The sequence below is a fragment of the Rana temporaria genome, chromosome 4, assembly GCF_905171775.1.
Source record: "Rana temporaria chromosome 4, aRanTem1.1, whole genome shotgun sequence".
NCBI classification, from domain to species: domain Eukaryota; kingdom Metazoa; phylum Chordata; class Amphibia; order Anura; family Ranidae; genus Rana; species Rana temporaria.
The window spans coordinates 238,321,844-238,345,136 of NC_053492.1; the positions used below are offsets into that span (position 1 = coordinate 238,321,844).

At 43.3% G+C, this 23,293-nt stretch overlaps 1 protein-coding gene across 2 annotated transcripts in view; it reads left to right on the forward strand.

Annotated features, from left to right (window-relative positions):
* The window catches only part of LOC120937083 (cytochrome b5 reductase 4), a 180,424-nt gene that overhangs the window by 23,331 nt on the left and 133,800 nt on the right, over positions 1–23,293 (forward strand). For both annotated transcript variants that reach the window (XM_040350044.1, XM_040350045.1), the window contains exons 2-4: positions 20–173; positions 13,971–14,071; positions 15,098–15,182. In XM_040350044.1, coding sequence (XP_040205978.1) covers positions 20–173; positions 13,971–14,071; positions 15,098–15,182 — 340 coding nt within the window. The remainder of the gene's footprint in view (positions 1–19; positions 174–13,970; positions 14,072–15,097; positions 15,183–23,293) is intronic.

Here is a 23,293-nt window from a genome sequence, read left to right on the forward strand (position 1 = left end):
CATTTTATATTTTTTTCAGACACCACTGAAGCCTGGAAGAAGTCTGATGCACTGGATTAGAGTCAAAACTAGCGGTAAAGATTTAACAGGCCAAAGTGGAAGAATAAGTGAGGTGACAGAAGAGGAACTTGCAAAACACAATAAAAAGTCTGATTGCTGGATATGTATTAGAGGTAAGTGCCTGCAGTGTAATTGCTTGCACAAGAAAAATGTAAAGCCCATCAGTTAATGTTTTAGAGCTTTCAGCATATAATTGATGATAGACTCCAGTTACACTACATTATCTATTTGGTTTTAAAGATTAAATTCCCATAAATTTGAAAGGTTGCTGTTGATCGGAAGCTTTCAGCAGCCAAAAGATAGCAATTGGTAAGAGAATTTTAGAGTGGAGTTTGAGAAATTACATCCAATGAAGCATTGGAAGTTACAGAATTGTATTCACTGCGGCTGACCCCCCTTGCTGCAATGTCAAAGGAAGAGATCCAAAAGCCACACATCATGAAGCAGACCCATGTATATGAAGTGAGATCGCGTTTCGCTCTGCCTCATGAAGCTTAATCATAGGGATGACTTTCCCCTCCCTGCTCACATGCCCCTCCCAGCTTGAATGGCAGTAATTTCCACTTACTGTGGATAAAAAGGGTCATCCTGCTCCCTTCTGTACTTGGAGCTGCTAGCACTTGAGCTGGGAGGGGGCATGTCAGCAGGACAAACTATGGTACCTAAAAATCTCCATAGGCCATGCTTAAAAAAAAAGATTGTTACCAGGTTAGAGTTACAGAGGAGGTCTGCTAGAATTATTGCTTTGGTTCTGACGATCGCGGAAATACCTCACATGTGTAAATTTGAACACTTTTTACATATGCATGCGCGACTTGCGTGTGCGGTTTCTTTTCTTTGCTGCACAAACTCGCGGGGACGGGGATGCTTTAAAAATGTTGTGTGTTTTTTTTTTTTTTTTTTTTCTTTTCTTTTTTCTAATTTTAATCTTCTTTCTTCTTTTTTTTTTTTTTTTTTGTTACTTTAAACACTTCTTTTTTTTTTTTTTAATCTTTTTTTGCTGTCAAAAGGAATGTTGACATCCCTTGTGACAGTAATAAATGGTGACAGGTACTCTTTAGGGAGGAATCGGGGGGTCTAAGAGACCCTAAATCCCTCCTTTTTACACTTCAAAGTATTCAGATCACCAAAAAACAGCAATTCTGAATACTGTGTTTTTTTTAAACGGCGCCATTGGTAGCCGAGTAAATTGGAAGTGATGTCTTGACATCGTTCCGTGTTTACAGAGAGAAGACTGGAATGAAGCCGGCGGTAGTGGCAGGTCGGGTCTCCCGGTGGGACGTGAGGCCCAGTAAGAGCGATGATAGGGGGGGGGGGGATGTCCCCACCCGCTCCTCCAGTGATAACAAATGATGCGGCTAAAAGCCGCTTAGCTGTTATTCCGAAGAGCCGACCGCCTGCTCTAAAAAACACATTGCCTCCTCACCATCTGTCAAACACACAGATCGTTTTTTAGAGGAGCAGCAGTGCCTGCTGCACTTGTGAATGAGCCTTTAGTTGCATTTGGCAGTAGCACCATTTGTGCTCGTTCACGCATAAAATTGGGGTGGTGGGGGGGGGGGGGGTAAAACCCTGTGGTTGAGTCGCCCCCAATCCCTACCCCCTTTAGCTGCTGAGGGTGTACACATGCCGCAGCAGGAATTAAGCCCCCTGTTGCTTTTGGTGGGTTCTACCACCTGCCAATCATAACCCATTCAAGTAAACGGCACCACTCTGCAAGCACCCCACAACTGCACGCTTCTGCAGGGTCTAATGGGTTAAAGCAGGTGGGAATGCGGTTGGGGCAGGAATGATAAAACACGTCTTAACTATGAGGTTTTACCACCACCCAAACTGCAAATGTTAATGAACCCTTACTGTTTTGAGCCCCCTGTAAGGCTGCTTTCGCACTGATGTGCTGCAGTTTACCTGCAGGTGTGGTGCACTTTCTGAAAGAGCGCCAAACTCCTGCATTCAGGAGAAAGTGCACCAAACCCGCAGGAAAGCTGCTTTCTAAGTGCAGCAAACCCGCATATAAACTGCACCCGCGGTGTTGGTAAACTGTAGCACATCAGTGTGAAAGCAGCCCAATACTATTATGTCCAGTGTATTGCTTCTCACTGACTTGAACATCTCTTCTTTCATGCTGCTGACACTACTCTGGAGACCACTAGCTGGGATAAAAGGTGGAGTGCAGTTGGTATCACTCCTCATGGGACAGGAGCCACAGAGGAGGCATCGGCTTAAGCGGCTCTTGCTCCCTGCTACAACTTTACAAGTAGTCCCTCTGCATTGCACTCTGGGATGGTTGGTCAGCAAGCCCAGATTGTGATCTACCAGTCACCTGTCTGCAATCTACTGGTTGCTGACCCCGCTCTAGGGGTTTTACACCAGATTTCAGTGAACAGTTTAAGGGGCACAAGTGAAGGCTGCAAAAACTGACAGATTTCTTTTTGCATACAACCTTAGTGCCCTTTACAGCCCGAGTGGTACTGGTTCTTGGCTGCAAGCTGATGAGCATTGCCTCAAGTCTCCACCCAAGCCCTTGGTAGAGTAGAGAGGAGCAAATGAGCAGTCATGTGGTCACTGACAGAAGATATTAAAACAATATTTACAGTGCTCTTTCACGTTTTTCATCTATCAGGCATATATAGGAAATATGTAAGTTATTTTTTTTTAATTATGTGTACAATATTGTATGACTTCCCAAATAGTTAAAACAGAATTTTTCAATATAAAAAAAAAAAAAAAAATGACAAAAGCAGCTTTTTTGTGTGCCCCTAGATATATTCAGTCTAAAGGCCCACATCATTTTAACCTACTTCCTCTGACCCCAGATTGACTTGGTCCTGCCACTCCTTGTGACTGAACAGTAAAGAAGAAGTTCTTATCACTTTGCTTTATCTTCCTATCAGCATTCTTCTTGTTAACTCATGAACGGATTGGCTCCCTGTGATGCTTCTTCCACTCACACTCCAGCTCTGCTGAACAAGGATTGCAGGAGGCTAATACCTGGTCAAATTCATGTACTTACATTGCTTGCATTTAAAGCTGAAGTATGACACAGAATATCTTTTGGTCATTTGCACAGTAAAAATGAGTTTGTGCCCCATTTCTGGTTGCTGCAACATTTGCTACATAGCTTTCTTTTACTCAGACAAGAGTCTACGATGAGTGTCCGGCACTGAGCCTTGTAGTTTCAAGTACTGTACACTGATCAATCGTTTTTTACCCCCTCCATTCATAAAAGAAAGCCTTGCAATGGTTTTTAATGAATGCAAGGAGCTCTGTGTCTTGGAGAAGGTGTGTAAGAATGCCACAATCACTCCTCCTTTAATCACAGTAATGCTTGCATTCACTGAAAAGAATGCAATGCTTTTTATGAATGGAGGGGGTGCCGTACAAATGACTGACACTGGCCAGTGCACTGCAGCTGGAATGACAAAATCTCAAATGCCAGCCATTCAGCTCTATAGGAGACTGCTGCCTATATGATATATAACAAACACTGCAGTGGCTAGAGGTGGGGTATTTTTTAATTGGGATAACATATTGTTACTGTGCAAATGACCAAACAACATGTTGGTCATACTTCAGCTTTCCAAATGCAAGCAGTGTAAGTATGTGAATTTGAGCAGTCCCTCTGTGAGAGCTAAAAAGACACAAATCATTTTTGGCCATACATCAGCTTGGTGATGTTTAAATAATTATAGAGTTGCATTAATGTGTGCCTTTCTGTCTGCCTAGAATTCAGCCTTTATGTCCTATTTTTTTTGTACTTGTAGAATACCATAATTTGAAAAATATTGACTTTTGTTTTCCAAATGATCTCTTTGTATCCGTTGGCGGCGCTGTTCAAGTGCTTTTTAGTAAATTATAGGTCAGAAGACAGTCTTTAAGCCCCTTTCACATGAACGGCTGTTTTGCCGCAGCTAAAAGCATGTTTACGTTTTGCTGGAATTCAAGACTCCAGGCACAGCGATCAGCTGCATTTGTACAGTGCTTTTAGCTGCGGTTGCTTTTAGCCGCGGCATAATATTGAACGGGGATCCGACTTGGATCCCTGCCAATACCAAGCACTGTGTTTGGTATGAATCTTGAGGGGAAACTCCATGCCAAATTTCAAATAAAAAAACGGCATGGTTTCCACCTTCAAGAGCATACCAGGCCCTTGGGTCTGCTATGGATTTTAAGGGGAACCCCCGTACGCTGAAAAAAGGGCGTGGGGTTCCCCCCAAAATCCATACCAGACCCTTATACGAGCAGCAGCCCCGGCCGGTTAGGAAACGAGCGAGCAGCCCCCTCCCTCCTTAACCGCGCCAGGCCGCATGCCTTCAACATGGGGGGGTAGGTGCTTTGGGGCAGGGGGGCGCCCTGTGGCCCCCCCACCCCAAAGCACCTGTCCCCATGTTGACAAGGACAGAGCCCCTTCCCGACAACCCTGGCCGTTGGTTGTCGAGGTCTGCGGGCGGAGAGCTTATCGAAATCCGGGAGCCGCCTTTAATAAGGGGGCCCCCTGATGCCGGCCCCCCACCCTAGGTGAATGTGTATGGAGTACATCGTACCCCTACACATTCACCTGGCGGAAAAAAAATGTACTTTAAAAACCCTGTGTAGTGTGTGTTTTTTTTATTTATTAGTCAGCTACGGGGCTTCGATGTCTTCTTCCGGGGGTCCCAGTCTTCACCGCCGTCTGGTTCTCTTCCACCGGGGCCCCGCTCTCCTCTTTTACGAGGGGGGGTGCCCGGGCTTCTGTTGCCTTCTGCCGTCTTCGGTGTTGACACGTCGCTTCCTCCCGCTGTAATGCCGTGTGCGCGGCTCGCACCGATTTTTATATAGGCCTCTTATGACATCACAGTTCCATCATGCTCCGGTGCACCCGAACCAACATAGTGAACATGATGAGAAAACTGCATTGTTCAAAGCCACTAAAAACTTAATACAAAACAAGTGTCATCATAAATAATGAACATATTGAAATAAGAGTCCTCTGTACAGTATGGCCCTTTTTCGCAAGTACAAGAGGTGTGTATGCCTGCTGCTTAAAGTGGATTTTTTTTTTTTTATGTCACAATCTACAGTATAAGATTTCCTATCATCTGTGCCCAGTCTTGCCACACAGAGTTAATCCAGCTCTGAGCAATCCTTACAGAGAAAAACCTTAGTCCGTTCCGCCCCCCTTGCTGTGAGTGACAGGTTATTTACACATCTCATGCACTAGCCTGGAGACAGATATTATTTTTTAATTCCCACCCCCACTCCATTTCTGAAGTCATGTGGTTACTTTTCTGGATATTGACTGGATGTTGGTGATCATAGCCGAATTCAGTGTTAGGAATACACAGGAAAAAAATTCATGTTGACAAGGGGGGTGTGGAGGAGGGCGGGGAGTCTACTGACATCACAACTCCACCCACAGAGCCCCAGACAACAGACCCACCCACAGAATCTGCAGTTTTTCAGTTCTTATAACAGACAGAAGAGAGACATTTCACAGGTAAGGATACATGCAGGAGGCATGTATATCCTTATAGATCAGCACTATGGCAGTAGTTTAGAAAGGATGAGAGTGGCTTTACATCCACTTTAATGTCTAATTCATACCTAGCTAAAAGCCGGCTACGTCATAGAGGGCTGGATTTCAGGTGCTGTGGGGTTAAAAGCAGCAGCTGTGACAGTGGCTTCCCTGCCCCCTTCTATCTCCTTGCCCATTCACAAAATGACTTGTACTATTTTGACAGAATTTGTTTTTTCTGTGAATGAAGGAAGAGAGATCATGTTGCATCTCCATCCCTTCTGTTCTCATTCACAGAATGCCTTGTATTCACCCTGGAAAAGAAGATAGGAGGGGGTGGGGAAATCACTGTTGTAGTTGCTGCTTTTATCCCAGCAGTACCTGGAACTACAGCATTCTCTGTAAGAGCCGGCTTAAAAAGAAACCATAATGTTCCCACTGGACATGTAGTTGGGAGCTCTATATTAATTTTGGACTGGTTCTCACAGGAATGTGTGGGTTCCCCTGCAATAATCACATTATGTGGTGTGTCTTGACAGTCCATTCATTTGAATGTACTGCAATGCAAAATGCACCAGACTGCGCAAAAATGCACTGCACTAAAACCGCATGGTACGGCAGTACCTTGCAAACACAATGCATTTGCGTGCACCCAATTTCAATCTGCTTTTGGTGTACCATTAATAATACATTGGCACCCACATGTAGACTGCAAGGAAAGTACATTCGAACGCAGTGCAGGAAATGCACACAGGATACGCCTTTCCTGCACTGCATTCTGTTGTGAACTGACCTTTAGTTAGTGTTTTCTAAAAGTAGTAGTTGCCAAACCCTGTTCATTCTATTGGAAACTACTATTTTAGAAAAATGGTTTGGCATTTACAACTTTAGTATTACTCTAAAACATGGTTTGGTAACCACTACTTTGGGCCTTCTGTTAATTTAGTTAAGTAGTAGTTCCCAATATCTGTTCAAATAGATAGTTGTGCCCCAAAATAATAAGCAGATCCCACCAGTCCTCTTTAATGCTGCTCCAGAGGAATGTCCCTCAGGGTGTGAACAGGCTCAGGCTAAAAGAGTGCTGTAGTCTCGTAATTACCTGTCCAAAGCCAGAGCACAGCCACAGGCAACCGGGGGTGTCAGACTCCACACTGCTTCAGGCTCAATGCGGGTTCAGAGTGAGGTGGGAGGGAGATAAAATGGTAGGACAGGAACTGCGGCTTGTGCGAACCATCCGCACTGCTTTCCATGCAGGTGGGTGGGCGGGTGGCAGGTAACTGTGGCCATGTCCATCTGCGCTGCTTTCTATGTATGTGGATGGGGGCTGGTAAGAAACATCTGCGCTGCTTTCTATGAATAAAGCCACAGCCACCGGCTGGTTTTGTTGTGAGAGAGATGGGTCTCCCAGGATTCCCTACACGTGCCATCATTAATGCAGCTGTGTGCCACCTGTGTTGGTGTTATTTTAATCAGGACAAATTATAACATTAAAAAATGTATACTTTTATCTACAGTAATAGTATATATATTTTTTAACTGACAGTGATTAATGTGAAAAGAAAGTGTGTTTTAAAGTGATTTGTAAAAGAGCACTTTATACAGTTTGACACTGCGTTGCTTTAACTGACAATTGCGCTGTCATGTGATGCTGTACCCAAACAAAATTTGCATCCTTTTTTCCACAAATAGAGCTTCCTTTTTTTGGTATTTGATCATCTCTGCAGTTTTTTTTTTTTTTTGCACTATAAGAGTCGGTTCACACTGGGGCGACCTGGGATCCGACTTCAAGTCGTGCGGTCGAGAAAATGAATGGAAGTGAATGGAGCCGTTTTAATGCACACTACTGAAGTCGCTCCGACTTCAGAAAAGGTTCCTGTACTACTTCAATCCAACTTCTAGGCGACTTGTAGGCAACTTGTACCCATTGATTTCAATTGAAGTCGCCTCAGAAGTCGGATCACTGTCTTAACTGAAGCAACAATACAGGAAGATAACATACATTTCTCAGGCAAACCCCTCCCTCCCCCTCCCTCCCACAGAGCTGATTGTTGTTTGATTGGCCACTGGAAAGCCTCCTGTCCTGGAGGCGACTTGAAGTTGCCTTGTACTGTCATGGAGGCAACTTGAAGTTGCCTTGTAAGTTGCCTGATGATTCATACTCAAGTCGTGTCCAAGTTGCCTCCAAAGTTGTGCTGGAAGTCGTGTTGCCCCTCTGTGAGCCCCTTAGGCTCCATGCACACTGAAGCTAAAAAAAAGCTATAAAAAAACGCCAGTAGCTTTGCAGGGAGCCTTTCAACGTTTTTTTTAGCGTTTTTGCAATAGCGTTTATTAGCGTTTTTCAGTGTAGCGTTTTTTAGCTCTTTTTTTTTTTTAAAATGGATGAAAAAACGCTGGCGCCAGCGTTTGAGCATTTTCAGCATTTTGTGTCTTTTTTAGCGTTTTTTTCTGCCGAAAAACTGCACTTTGAACGCAACTTTCGGGCGTTCAGAAAAATGCCAATAAACTCCAAAGCTCATTGACACTAAAAAACGCCCATGTGTGCATGGGCACATAGGCTAACATAGAGTTGAGTTTATGGGCTTTTTAAAAAAAGCCCAAAACGCCAATAAACTGCAGTTTATCAGCTTCAGTGTGCATGAAGCCTAAACAAAAAAAAAATACTTTTTTGCTATAATAAATATCCACAATTTAAAAAAATAAAAATAAATGTATTCATCAGTTTAGGCCAATATGTATTCTACATATTTTTGGTTAAAAAAAATCGCAACAAGCGTATATTGATTGGTTTGCGTAAAAGTTATAGCGTCTACAAAATAGAGGATAGATATTTGGGATTTTTTTTGTTGGTAATGGCTGCGATTCGTGATTTTTATTGGGATTGCGGCGGACAGATCGAACATTTTTGGGACCATTGACATTTATACAGCGATTAGAGCTATAAAAATGCACTGATTACTGTGTAAATGTCACTGGCAGGGAAGGGTTTAACACTAGGGGGTGATCAAGGTGTTGAATGTGTTCCCTCATTAGTGTTTCTATCTGTGGGGGGATGGGACTGACTGGGGTAGGAGACATATTGCTGTTTCTACTTAGTAGGAACAAACAATATGTCTCCAAAAAGATGGTGTGGTTGTTTTTAAGGAGTAAAATTTAACAATACTTGAACAAAAAATAGCTGCATGGTTGAGCTGCCAGAAGGAAGCCTTTACTGTGCCAATACCACAAAAAAGCCCAATGAGACATGTCAAGGTGTTGTTGGGCATATTGTAACCAGGCTTTTTTGTGGCACTTGTACTGTAATGGCTTTTGTCTGGCAACTTGACCATGAAGCTCTTTATTGTTCAAGTATCATCATATTGTGCTTCTTGGAAACAACCACACCATCTTTTTCCAGAGCAGTCTGTATTTCTTCTGAGGTTACCTGTGGGTTTTTCTTTGCATCCCGAACAGTTCCTGTGCCCGTTGTGGCTGAAATCTTTCTTGCTCTACCTGACCTTGGCTTGGTATCAAGCGATCCCCAAATTTTCCACTTATTAAGTGATTGAACAGTACTGACTGGCATATTCAAGGCTTTGGATATGTTTTTATATCCTTTCCATCGTTGTAAAGTTTCATTGCCTTGTTATGCAGGTCTTTTGACTGTTCTTTTCTACCTCCTCATGGCTCAGTGTCTGGCCTGCTTAGTGCATCCATGTGAGAGCTAACAAACTCATTGACTATTTATACACACACATTTTTATTTAAAAAGCCACAAGTATGGCAAATGAGCCTTTAATTGCCATTGTAACCTGAATGTGCCACCTTCTATGTCTGTACCAAGGCCAAACATTCCAGGGTATGTTTACTTTTGGTCAGGGCCATGGGTGATTTCCATTATGATTTTTAAAAAGGATCCAAAAAATGTGATAATAAATGGCTTCATGCTTTTGCTATCCTTAAATAAAATATTTTTTTGGCATGGTTAGTCATATTTTCAATATTTAATGCCAACATTTCACAATTTCTGGCTTTTTAGAGCTGCTGTTTTTGAATACCCACCTTGGTAATGCACTAGGTGTGTGCACCTTGCATTTTTTTGTCTTTTTTGTTACTTGGTAAGTTACTCTGTGCTTTCTTTTATGTACTATTTGGAATCCTATGATATATTATTGTGACCATTGATTTTTTTCCTGTTTTAGTGAAACTCTCAACCAAATAAGAAAAATTTTGAAAAAATGTTCTGGTGTGCACCTGTGAGAGTAAAATGGTTAAAGCTGCTTTATGCGTTTTTATAGTGATGAAAATGACACTTTGCATTCTAATTGTCAGACAGGAATAATCAATGTAATATTGCTAGAATTCAACACATCCAAGCATTAAACTCTCACATAAAAGCTTCATTTTCAGTATTGTTGAAATTCCAGGAATGAGTATTAATTTTTTATTTTACAAAATGTGAATAATATTTATATTTCAATATTTTTATTGAAAATAAGCAATGTTGTATAAGGCACAAGTGACAAAGACTAAAATAACAATCGAGCTCTGTCAGATTATAGTACTCATACAAATAATCGTAAATATAAAACCTATAGATAAAAAAGACAACACAAAATGCAGTTAGCGGAAAAGCCCGTTAACATAGCCATATGACATAAGAATAATCAAGGAAAAACACAATGTCCCCTTTTTACCGTATCTTTCCCCTCTTCAGATGTTAAAGTATTCATTGAATGGTAAAAAAAATTGAAATAAAAAATAAAATAAGAGTAAAGCTAATGAGATATATTCTTGACTCCCTAGGGTCCAACTGGTGGTTGTCCCAGGAAGCCACATTAACCCATAATCTTAAGAATGATTCTCACATGGAGAAAGATGTATAGTATAAAGAACAGGGGAGGAAGAAAGAAGGGAAGAAACAGGAGTAGGGGAGATTAGGAACGGTAGGGAAGGATAGGGAAGGGAAGGGGAGAGAAAAGGGAACCCCTCCGTATACTTCTACCAGCCTCATGTCAACGTAGAGATAGAAGTTCCGTCAAAGCATCCCATAGTTAGCAACAATGACAACAATAGCCAATTCAACATTAAATATTTTAAAAGAGAAAAGGAAAGAAAAGTAAAAAAGAGGAGGGTGGTCAGCCGGAAGCACTTTAAGGTGGAGATAAGTAACGTATCCACGGATCCCACGTTATATCGAATTTCTTAGTAGAATTGCGAAGTATACGGGCGAGTCTGTCGTTAACCATGATCCAATTAAGTTTATTCTTCACATAATCAAGGGGAACCATCGACTGCTTCCAATATCTAGCAATAGTTATTCTTGCCGCCAAAAACATATATGTGATTAGTTTCATTGATTTCTTGGGAACCTCATCGGGTAACTTATGAAATGGCGCTGATTGCGGGGATCGACGTATATTAACCTCCGTTACCGAGTAAATTAGATTAAATATACAAATCCAAAATCTAGTGACTGCACTGCCACCAAACATGAAGCATTGTACCCATCTGTCCACAACGTCTGAAGCAATTGGGCGATGCGGACGGGTGCATCCTAGCGACTCTGGTCGGGGCCAAATACCATCGTAGAAGTGTTTTATAATTTGCTTCAATTAATGTAGTATTAATAGATATTTTGGATAAAGCGAAGGCAACATCTTGCCAGTCTGATAATTCCTGTGAATAATATTTAGTAGCCGGTATGCATACACTGTATTTTTATATGTATTCTGTTATAAGCAGGCATCTATAGATAGTGTATTGACACTGCAGTAAGTCGATCTGAACGACTGGAACAGAGCTGTTCTGAAAACAAATTTATTAAATCAGGGCTTGACAAATTTGCTTGACATCTAGGAGCCAGCTAGAAAAGTTAGGAGCCAGTTTTTTTTTTTTCAGTATGCCGAATAGCTGGCTTCTGTCGGACCGGCTGCCATACACACGGGCCGAATGGCAGATAGTTTTTATTGAACCGACCAATGTCGCCCGACATTCTGCCCGTGTGTACAAGGCTTGATGGTATAATGGGCAGCAGCTCACAGTACAGCAAGGTGGGGATGATAGGAGATCCAGTAACTCATGCCACCCTAGGCCCCTTGCACACGGGCGCCTCTGCTAAGCAGAATCTGCTTGCTCAGCGAAGATTTCTCTGCTAATCCCTGCTGAGCAGGTGGATGACAGGTCTTCAGTATACAGCTGGTTGTGTTATAATTGTATACAGAGCTCAGTATACAGCTGGCTATGTCTGGACTTTTAGTCTCCCACAACCCCAGGTTGTGTATTAGGGTGAATGCTGGGACATGTAGTCCCCCATGACCTCAGGCTGTGTATTGCAGTGAATGCTGGGATTTGTATTCCTCATCCCAGGCTGTGTATTGCGGTGAATGCTGGGACTTGTAGTCCCCATCCCAGGCTGTGTATTGTGGTGAATGCTGGGACTTGTAGTCCCAATCCCAGGTTGTGTATTGCAGTGAATGCTGGGACTTTTAGTCCACATCCCAGGCTGTGTATTGTGGTGAATGCTGAGAGGGTTGATAGAGGGACGGGCGGACAGGGAGGGACGGGCGGACAGGGAGGGACGGGCGGACAGGGAGGGACGGGCGGACAGGGAGGGACGGGCGGACAGCAGGATGGGTGGACAGAGGGACAGGCGTGTATCTATCCATTCTCCTTTCATATTTTCCATCATCTCTTGTGTCTATCTTCTCTCTGTTCAGATTGCCCATCACCTCCTATGTAATTTCCTTCTCCTTTCAGATCTGCTGTATCCTCCCATGTCTCTCTCTTCTCCATTTAGCATGTCCCTTACCTTCTACACATGACAAGCTCGGCCGAGTCAATCGCAGGGCGCGCTGCTCGTGTGAACTCCAAATCCCAGAATGCCACAGCGTGTGGCCGAACATGACCCTGGTCGGCCAATCACAGGGTGCTTGAGTAGGACGGCCTGGGGGGACATTGCCACCTTGCATCCCGGCCCCTGGTGTGTCTGGTAATGGAGGGGGTGCAGTGCTGGGGTCGCTCCATGCCTTGTACGCTGTGGACGGTGGAAGGTGTGAATGTCGGGACTCCACCGTATCGGCGGGAAATAGCTAGGGGCGTGTCTTGCATGTCGCAGCCCCGGCCACCACAAAAGGGCGCCAGTGCATCTCACTCCAGCAGGCCGCATAGCCGCGGCCTCAATTACCGGCCAGTGCGGCCGACGACATCACGTGATCGCCCGCGGGGGGGGGGGGGACGGGACACACACACAGAGACTCAAGATTCATTAAGCTGTGCTGACCCAGGTGCCAGGTCTCTAATTCTAGACCCTGGGGCCCGGAATTTGTCGAACCCTGTATTAAATGTTCATTAATTCGTTTCAGAAAAGCAAACGGAAAACAATCCGCTTTTTCATCCATCCGTGTACGGATGAAAAAGGGACATACATTGATCCCTATGAGATTGCGGGTGTCAGCGGATGAACATACAGACAAACGGATTTTCCGATAGGAATTTTTTTTCTGTCTGAAAAACTGAGAACCTGCTCTCAAACTTTTGCTGATGGAAATTCCAACAGCAAAAGTCTGATAGAGTATACACACGGTCGGCATTTCTGATGAAAATTTCACGTCAGACTTTTGCTGGTGGAAATTCTGTGTAATGGGGCATTAGTTAAAAAATATAGTGTTATTTGTCAACTAAAGTAAAATAATTGAGATCATTATATAAAAATAAGATATTTTTCTTTGGGGGGCTTTATGACATAGATAGTGAAGGAGGTAGGTTGAGGTTTAGTATGATGGGTATTCTAGAAAAGTCTTATTTGTAATTAGTTTTAGTGTTCTGAAATAGGAGCTGCTTTAAAGGGGTTGTAAAGGTAAATGTTTTTTCACCTTAATGAATCCTATGCATTAAGGTGAAAAAACATCCGACGGTACTGCCCCCCCCCCCCCCCCCAACCCCCGTTTTTACTTACCTGACCCCTCGAAAGTCCCGGACGCGTTCATGTGATCCTCTTCGGTTCCCAGCCTGCCCGTTGATTGGCTAGGCTGGACGGATTGATAGCAGCGCAGCCATTGGCTGGCGCTGCTGTTGATCACAGCGGATGATGCGGCGGGCCGGGCCGAGTGATACAGTCGGCGGCTATGCCCGCCGCTGTATCACGGGAGCGCGCTCACAAAAGCTTTCCACCATGCTCGCTCGCATGGAGGTGGAAAGTTTTTGCGAGGAGGAGCCGAGACAGCCGCCGAAGGGGCCCCAGAAGACAGGATTCGGGGACACTCTGTGCAAAACGAGCTGCACAGTGGAGGCAAGTATAACATGTTTGTTATTTAAAAAAAAAAAAAGTTTGCCTTTTAGTGTTCCTTTAAGTTCTTGTATTAAAGTAAATATGATAATTATTGGTGATGCCCTTTTTATAATTGAGTAGCAGGTCATATATGTATTTTATTTGTTACAGGGCTTGTATATAATGTCACTCCTTACATGGAATATCATCCAGGAGGTGAAGAAGAGTTAATGAAGGCAGCAGGAGCAGATGGTACACAACTTTTTGATGAGGTACACAGATAATAACATAACATGTATTTTTTACATTTAAATTGTATGTTATTGTTTTGATGTCGATATTTGCATTGTTGCCTTTCACAACTCAATTACTCTAACCACTTGCCGACCGCTTATATGTAGACAGAATGGCACTCCTGGGCACAAGGACGTATATATACACGTCCCCTTCAAGGAAGCGGCATTGTGAACGCGAGCTCTGTGAGCCTGACTGTCGGTCCTGCGGACTCGATCACCACGGGGATGCCCACAATCGTCTCAAGGTGAGGAAGAACGGGGAGATGCTGATGTAAACAAGCATCTCCCAGCTCTGCCTAGTGACAATGACACTAATCACCGCTACCTGTAATCGGAAGCGGTAATCACTGTCTTGTCACACACAGCCAATCCCCCTACAGTAAGAATCACTCACTAGGGCACACTTAACCCCTACAGCGCCACCTAGTGGTTAACTTCTTCACTGCCAGTGTCAGTTACACAGTAATCAGTGCATTTTTATAACACTGATCGCTGTAAAAATGACAATGGTCCCAAAAATGTGTTCGATGTGTCCCCCATAATGTCGCAGTCACGATAAAAATCGCTGATCGCCGCCATTACTAGTAAGAAAAAAATATATTAATAAAAAAGCCATAAAACTATCCCCTATTTTGTAGACGCTATAACTTTTGTGCAAACCAATCAAACGCTCATTGCACAATTGTCAGTTAAACACTCAGTAAACACACCACTCCTTCACCACTCAAAGATGCGGTTAGCCGGACTTTTGGAGTGATCCTGCTAGTGCACCGCTTCATTGTGAAAGCCTTCGGGCTTTCACACTGAAGACTGCAGAGCAGGATTTTTTTCAGGTGGTATTTGTGCGCTGTTTTTAGCGATAAACCGTCTGAAAAACGTGTCGGTGTGAAAGGTGCCTTATAGTGATTGTCATAATGTTTACTGTATTTGCTCATTTGTACTGAAAGTACCCTTTCTTACAGATTTGATACAGCGTATGATATGAGATGTTTATGTTGATAGGTTCATCGTTGGGTCAACTATGAATCCATGCTGAAAGAGTGCTTTATTGGGAGAATGGCTGTCAAGCACGCTTCATTGTTGAAAGGTAATGATAGAATAGGTCATTCTTGAAGATAAATTGGTTGTTTTGGCCAATAATGATGTTTTTGCTATTATAAATCAAAGACCTTTAAAGTTTTTCTTCTTGTCAGATATTTTTATTAGAATTTCATAAGGGAAACAGAAAGTAAAGGGAAATATACAGAAGTACATAGTTCAATATTCATTGGGGAACATTCAAAGTATACAGTACCATGTACTAATACGATATTCATTACGATTAATAACTTACAGTAGTTGATATGCACATACTGTAGATCAAGGAAAAAGGAGTAAGAGTAAATAATGGTAATAAGGAAAATAAAAATCATAAGCACCGGGGTGGTGGTCTGGCTCACAACAAACACGTATATACATCTTGAATAATGTTTTGTGTGTCCTAGTTTGGAGACAATAAAGACGGGTCAAAGTCAGTGAGGAGGTAGGTTTTGGTTTTCCAAGCCTTGGCGATGGTTTGTTTGGCTGCAGTACTAAGATGTATCAACAGTTGAAATTGAGTATGTGTAAGCGCAGTAGGTTTTAGGTTTAGAAGTGCTATAGCAGGGTCTGGAGGAATAGTAATATCAAGAGCTTTAGATGACATTCGAAATATATTCATCCAGAATTCCTTGACAACCGGACATTGCCACCATATGTGGAAGTGAGTGCCTAGTGTGTCACAGCCTCTAAATCAATTCGGTGAATATGCGGGAGCGAATTTTGCTATTCTGGCTGGTACTAGGTACCAGCGTGTCTTATAATTTGTTTCTACAGCAAAACAGTTAGGAGAGGAGTTTTTGGTAACCAGTTGTTTGACCAGTCTTTAGCGTCAAATACTATATTCATGTCTTGTATCCATTTAGTTGCGTATGAGGATAATGTATCGTTGGGATTTGCATTTACCGTATTTATCGCGGTATAAAGCGATCCCGCGTATACCGCGCACCCCTAAAGATGCCCCGAATCCTGTGGAAAAAAAGTTTGTTTTGTACTTAGTTATGGTGTCTTGCGCGGCGGCCTCGTCGGGTCCGTCTGCGGCTTCGGGTGTCCTCTTCGCGGCTTCGGGTGTCCTCTTCGCGGCTTCGGGTGTCCTTCTGCGGCTTCGGGTGTCCTTCTGCGGCGGGTCCGGTGTCCTCTTCGGCGGGTCCGGCGTCCTTCTGTGGCGTCCTCCCCGCTCGTTTCCCGCGCCGAGTTTGAATACTGCGCCGACATTTACAGAGCGCAGTACACTCGTGTATTGTCGGCAATGCTCGGCTACCCGCGCTGACGTCCTGTACGTCCAGGACGTGACCGCGGAAGGAGCCGAGACTGCCCGACTATACCCGAGTGTACTGCGCTCGGTATATGTAGGCGCAGTATTCAAAACTCGGCACGGGAAAGTGGGTATCGGCGTATATCGCGCACCCACGATTTTGCCCTGATTTTAATGGCAAAAAAGTGCGCGGATTACGCCAATAAATACGGTAGTTGTTGGTAAAGAATTTAAATTAGTCCTCTGACATGTGGGTTGCTGATACAAATCCGCTCAAATTGAGACATTTGAGTAAGTGATGAGCCTGTATTGAGTAGTGGTTCATAACATTTTTTAATTTGTAGATATCTGAAAATGTCAGACCTAGGAAGCCCAAAGGATTCACATAGTACAGGAAAAGGGGGGAATGTTAGTATTAGATATTAGGTTGTGTAGGCGAATCAAGTTAGTGGAAAACCATGCTGAAAATGATTTTGGGTATTTCCAAGCAGGATAGAAGGCAGGGTTTCTTAAGAAGGAACGCAGGGGATTATGTGAGGATTGGAGCATGTGAGAGCTTTTAAATTCATCCCAAATAGCTAGAGAATATTTTGTTATGGGATTATATAGATGAGATCTATCAGCGGGTCTGAGCCATAACAGGTTGGCTACCGACATGGGATTGCTATCTACCGACTCAACAGCAACCCATAGAGGTATTTCATCTGTAGCATGATATTTGGATAGTGATGCTATTTGTGCAGAATTGAAATAAGAGGAAGAGATGGGTTATCCAAACCTCCTCTCAATTTATGGAGGTATAACGTAGACTTAGGAATACAGGGTTTAGTTGTGCCCCAAATAAAGGACATAACTCTACGCTGAGAAAGTCTTAGAAAGTAGGATGGTAATGGGATAGGAAGTACCCTAAATAAATGTAAACATTTTGGCAATATTGACATCTTTACCGTGTTTATCTTTCCGATCCATGACAATAGAAGGGAGGACCATAACTTCATTAAGCCAGTTGTTTGCTTCAGTAGAGGTAGATAATTAGCAGCAAACATATCCTTAAGGGAGACTGTGAGTTGAATTCCTAAATAAGGGAGTTTTTTACGAAACCCAATTCCTTTAGTGACCCTTTAAAGCCTGTTTGGTCTCTATTTATTTATTTATTAAACGTCCGACGATATTATTCAATCTGTTTGCCAAAATTGTAGCTATTAATTTGATGTCTAGATTCAGGAGGGATATAGGACGATAATTAGCCCAAGAGGTTGTGTCTGAGTGTGGTTTGGGGATCATAGCAATAATAAAAGTCAGGGTTTCCGTTCTGAATGATTGTCCCGTCAAGATTGAATTGAAGGCTCTAGTCAAGATTGGTGTAAAAAAAAGATAACCTGTTTATAACAAGCTGCAGAAAACCTGTCGAACCGTTTTTTTCTGAAGTTTTAGAGTTTTTATGGCATTTGACACTTCAGTATCTATAATGGGGCCTTCAAGGAAATCACGCTGCTCTTGGCTTAAATCAGGGAGCGTGATTTTAGAAAACATAGTGTCAGCTTTTGTCTTGTCAAAGTTTTGAGCAGAAGAATACAATTTGGCAAGGTTAGAGCGAAAGACCTTTAGTGTCTTAACTGGGTTACTAGAGTATGCTTTATGGGATATTTTCAGTCTGATGGGTGTCTGTGAATGTTGATGTAAACTTCAGACTTCTTGCCATTGGGGTGTCAGGTTTATTGGCTGTAAGAGTTTGTCAGCTGAGTCAGTCAAAAAAAGATCTACAATGCCTTGCGAAAGTATTCGGCCCCCTTGAACTTTGCGACCTTTTGCCACATTTCAGGCTTCAAACCTAAAGATATAAAACTGTAATTTTTTTTTTTTGAAGAATCAACAACAAGTGGGACACAATCATGAAGTGGAACAAAATGTATTGGATATTTCAAACTTTAAAAAAAACAAAAAACTGAAAAATTGGGCGTGCAAAACTATTCAGCCCTTTTACTTTCAGTGCAGCAAACTCTCTCCAGAAGTTCAGTGAGGATCTCTGAATGATCTAATGTTGACCTAAATGACTAATGAGGATAAATAGAATCCACCTGTGTGTAATCAAGTCTCCGTATAAATGCACCTGCACTGTGAGGTCCGTTTAAAGCACAGAGAGCATCATGAAGAACAAGGAATACACCAGGCAGGTCCGAGATACTGTTGTGGAGAAGTTTAAAGCCGGATTTGGATACAAAAAGATTTCCCAAGCTTTAAACATCCCAAGGAGCACTGTGCAAGCGATAATATTGAAATGGAAGGAGTATCAGATCACTGCAAATCTACGAAGACCTGGCCGTCCCTCTAAACTTTCAGCTCATACAAGGAGAAGACTGATCAGAGATGCAGCCAAGAGGCCCATGATCACTCTGGATGAACTGCAGAGATCTACAGCTGAGGTGGGAGACTCTGTCCATAGGACAACAATCGGTCGTATACTGCACAAATCTGGCCTTCATGGAAGAGTGGCAAGAAGAAAGCCATTTCTTAAAGATATCCATAAAAAGTGTTGATTAAAGTTTGCCACAAGCCACCTGGGAGACACACCAAACATGTGGAAGAAGGTGCTCTGGTCAGATGAAACCAAAATCTAACTTTTTGGCAACAATGCAAAACTTTATGTTTGGGCCTGCTTTTCTTCAGCAGGGACAGGGAAGATGGTTAAATTGATGGGAAGATGGATGGAGCCAAATACAGGACCATTCTGGAAGAAAACCTGATGGAGTCTGCAAAAGACCTGAGACTGGGACGGAGATTTGTCTTCCAACAAGACAATGATCCAAAACATAAAGCAAAATCTACAATGGAATGGTTCACAAATAAACATATCCAGGTGTTAGAATGGCCAAGTCAAAGTCCAGACCTGAATCCAATCGAGAATATGTGGAAAGAACTGAAAACTGCTGTTCACAAACACTCTCCATCCAACCTCACTGAGCTCGAGCTGTTTTGCAAGGAGGAATGGGCAAAGATTTCAGTCTCTCGATGTGCAAAACTGATAGAGACATACCCCAAGCGACTTACAGCTGTAATCGCAGCAAAAGGTGGCGCTACAAGTTATTAACTTAAGGGGACTGAATAATTTTGCACGCCCAATTTTTCAGTTTTTTATTTGTTAAAGTTTGAAATATCCAATAAATTTCGTTCCACTTCATGATTGTTTCCCACTTGTTGATTCTTCAAAAAAAATGTTTTATATCTTTATGTTTGAAGCCTGAAATGTGGCAAAAGGTCGCAAAGTTCAAGGGGGCCGAATACTTTCGCAAGGCACTGTAGATCTAGATGGGCTCTTTCCAGTTTAGAGTTCTTTATGGCATTCGGGGAAGATTGAATGGTGGAATGACATGCATTAAAGGCAGACTCAAGTTTAGCAAATATAATTTTTCGTTCTTTTTTGAGCATGGAAGCTTGTTGTAACAATTTTCCCCTAATGACGGATTTATGGGCCTCCCATAAAGTAAGGGCCGAGATGTCTTCCGTGTCATTAGTTAAAAGGTAATCGGTGAGTGCTTTTTCAATATCAATACGGTGGAATGGATGGGTTAATATAGAATCATTAATACACCAAGTATTGTCGTGAGATCTGGGCACTGTGGAAGATATAGTGGTAAGGACTGCGCAATGGTCTGTCCATGGGAAAGGAATGATTTTGGAAGAAATTCTTTCTGGTAACATGCTGGATGGGACTAAGATATGGTCTATACACGGAAAACACTTATGTGGGTAGGAGTAGTAAGTGTAGCGTCTACTGGTGGGATTAGTTTTTCGCCAGGTGTCCACCAGGCTGTGTGTAGTAAGCAAATGTTGAAGAGTCAAATTTGATACACCATTAGTAGGACCTGGTAGAGATTTGTTTAGAAAGGGAAAAACTGTAGCGTTGGAATCTCCACATAGAATAACCGTACCAAACTTGTGAGTGTCTACTACTTGGAAAAGGTGAGATAAAAAAGCTGTTGGACGTTTATTGGGGGCGTAGTAAGATACAATTGTGATTGGATTATCGGAAATATAGCCTGTAACAATTATAAAGTATATCTTCCCTCAGGATCTTTTATTTAACAGTTGTGGATAAGAAGTTGATAGAAATTTAGGATGAGTTTTTTTTCTGTAAAATGGGTTTCCTGTAAGCGTATAATATTTTTTTTTTTTTTAAAGATTTTTATTGTGCACAAAAAGAATAATCGTACAAAACCATCAGACAGGTATTGCATAAAAAAAAAAAATATTGAGCAGTAAGTACCCATTTGTGCAGATAACCGTGCCAGCATCCAGCTGCCGTAACTGCACCATTCGGATCACTGTCCTCCTCCTGCATTGCAGTGTAGTAGCTTTTTTTTTTTTTTTTTTTTTTTTTTACAAACAGTAAACATCATTTCAAAAAGGTAAACCAAAGAATAGAAGGAAACCGCTGTGGGATATTAAATTCTTGTACATTTAAAGACAGAATATTTATAGGAGCCATATGTCAAAAAGGATGAGGATTATATCACAATAAACAAAGTACTCACCGAGAGCCAGAGTCACCAACCTGGGAAAAAAAAGAAAGGGAGAAAATACTGAAAAATAAAAAATAATAATAAAAAAAATTCAACAATCATACTCATCTGAACTATGCATCACAAAGTTAAGGTAAAACCACAGGGTGTGGGAGCGTCTCAGAGGAGTGTGCAGTGCTCCCTGAGAGGATCCAGTTCCACCGACAGAGTCGACAAAAGCAGGAGTCTGCGGGTGGCGAAAAGGGGCAACAAGAAATTCCTACGGAGTGAACAATACCGGAGGACAACAGGAACCTTCTACAAGCTGTCGGTAAATTATAGTACCGGGAAAAAAAAAGAGATGCAAAGGGAACTAAAAATATTTTTGCTCTATATCCTGAGCTTTATCATTGCTAATATCTATTGATAATGAATATGGCTAATGGTAATAAACAACTAGAACAGTTTGAGAGGTCAAAGCCTGTGAAGAGAAAATATATTAGGTCAGATGAATTAGTCAGTCCATTGAGTCCTCTTGAGTGGGTGATGGATTTTCAAAGCTATCACGCTTTATGAAGGTTTTGATGCGCAGAGGAGTGTGAGGCATAGCTTAAGTTGGATGGTTGCTGATGAAGGCGGGAGGTTAAACTTCTGCGATTCTGATCGGTGGTTATGGCTGTATCCGTCATACCTATTTCAGTTAGGGCTGACTTTAAATCTCCTGGGGAACGACAGACGTATTTGGTTTCCAGATGAGTGAATCTGAGACCGAAGGGGAATCCCCAGTGATAAATAATTTGATGCTTTTGGAGCACTTGTAATAGTGGTTTGAGCGCACGCCTCTTCGCCACTGTAAGTGGGGACAGGTCAGTGAAAAGCTGATGGGTATAGCTCTGAAAGCTGAGGAGATCTTTACCTCTAGCAGCTGTAAGTAGCTGTTCTTTGGTTTGTAGTAGTGTAGTTTGGCTATATCTCTGGGTGGACCATTGGGTTTGCCTGGAGCCAATTCTCTATGTACTCTGTCCATTTCAAGTCTCAACAGGAGTACCAGGAATTAATTCCTGAAAAAGCGCTGTTATGGTTTCATGCAGGTTCAGAACAGATTCTGGAATACTGTAGGTGACCGCGATATTGTGTCAATCTCGCTCCCTTTCTCGGCGAGATTGACCACCTACGAGCCCCGTCGTGGGAGCCAGCCCTGAGCCGGCTCGCCGCGACGGGATCTGACTTGGATTCCCGCCAATTCTAGCCACGGTGTTTGGTATGAATCATGAGGGGGAACTCCACGCCAAATTTTAAATAAAAAACCGGCATGGGTTCCCCCCCAGGTGGCATACCAGGCCCTTAGGTCTGGTATGGATTGCAAGGAAACCCCCCTACGCCAAAGAAATGGCGTGAGGGTCCCCCCACAATCCATACCAGACCCATATCCAAGCTCGCTGCCCGGCCGGTCAGGAAAGGAGTGGGGACGAGCGAGCGCCCCCCCCCCTCCTGAGCCGTACCAGGCCGCATGCCCTCAACATGGGGGGGGGGTGTTGGGTGCTCTGGGGCACCCTGTGGCCCCCCCACCCCAAAGTACCCTGTCCCCATGTTGATAAGGACAGGGCCTCTTCCTGACAACCCTGGCCGTTGGTTGTCGGGGTCTGCGGGCGGGGGGGCTTATCGGAATCTGGGGGCCCCCTTTAATAAGGGGGCCCCCAGATACTGCCCCCCACCCTAGGTGAATGAATATGGGGTACCCCTACCCATTCACCTGGAGGAAAAGTGTAAAAGAAAAAAAACACAACGCAGGGTTTTAAAATGTATTAGTCAGCTCCGGGGGTCTTCTCTGCTTTCCGGGTGGGGGTCTTCTCCACTCTCCGGGGGGGGTTTTCTTCCATCTTCTCTGCTGTCGTCTCGGCGCTCACCGGTTCTTCTCCCGCTCGCTCTCCAGTGCCTTCTTCGGGGCTGGCCGCCGCTATCTTCTTTTTAGCTCTCTTACTAACGGCGGCACAGCCCGCTCTTCTTTTCAGTCTTCCGCCTTCTTTTCTTCAGATGTTGACGCGTCGCTTCCTCCCGCTGTAATGCCAGGTGTCCGGTGCGTAATGATTTATATAGGCCTCTTATGACGTCACATGGGACTGTGACGTCATAAGAGGCCTATATAAATCATCACGCACCGGACCCCCGGCATTACAGCGGGAGGAAGCGACGCGTCAACATCTGAAGAAAAGAAGACGGCAAAGAAGAGTGGGGCTGCGCCGCCCGCTAGTAAGAGAGCTAAAAAGAAGATAGCGGCGGCAAGCCCCCGAAGAAGGCACCGGAGAGCAAGCGGGAGAAGAACCGGGGAGCGCGAAGAAGACCCCCGGAGAGTGGAGAAGACCCCCC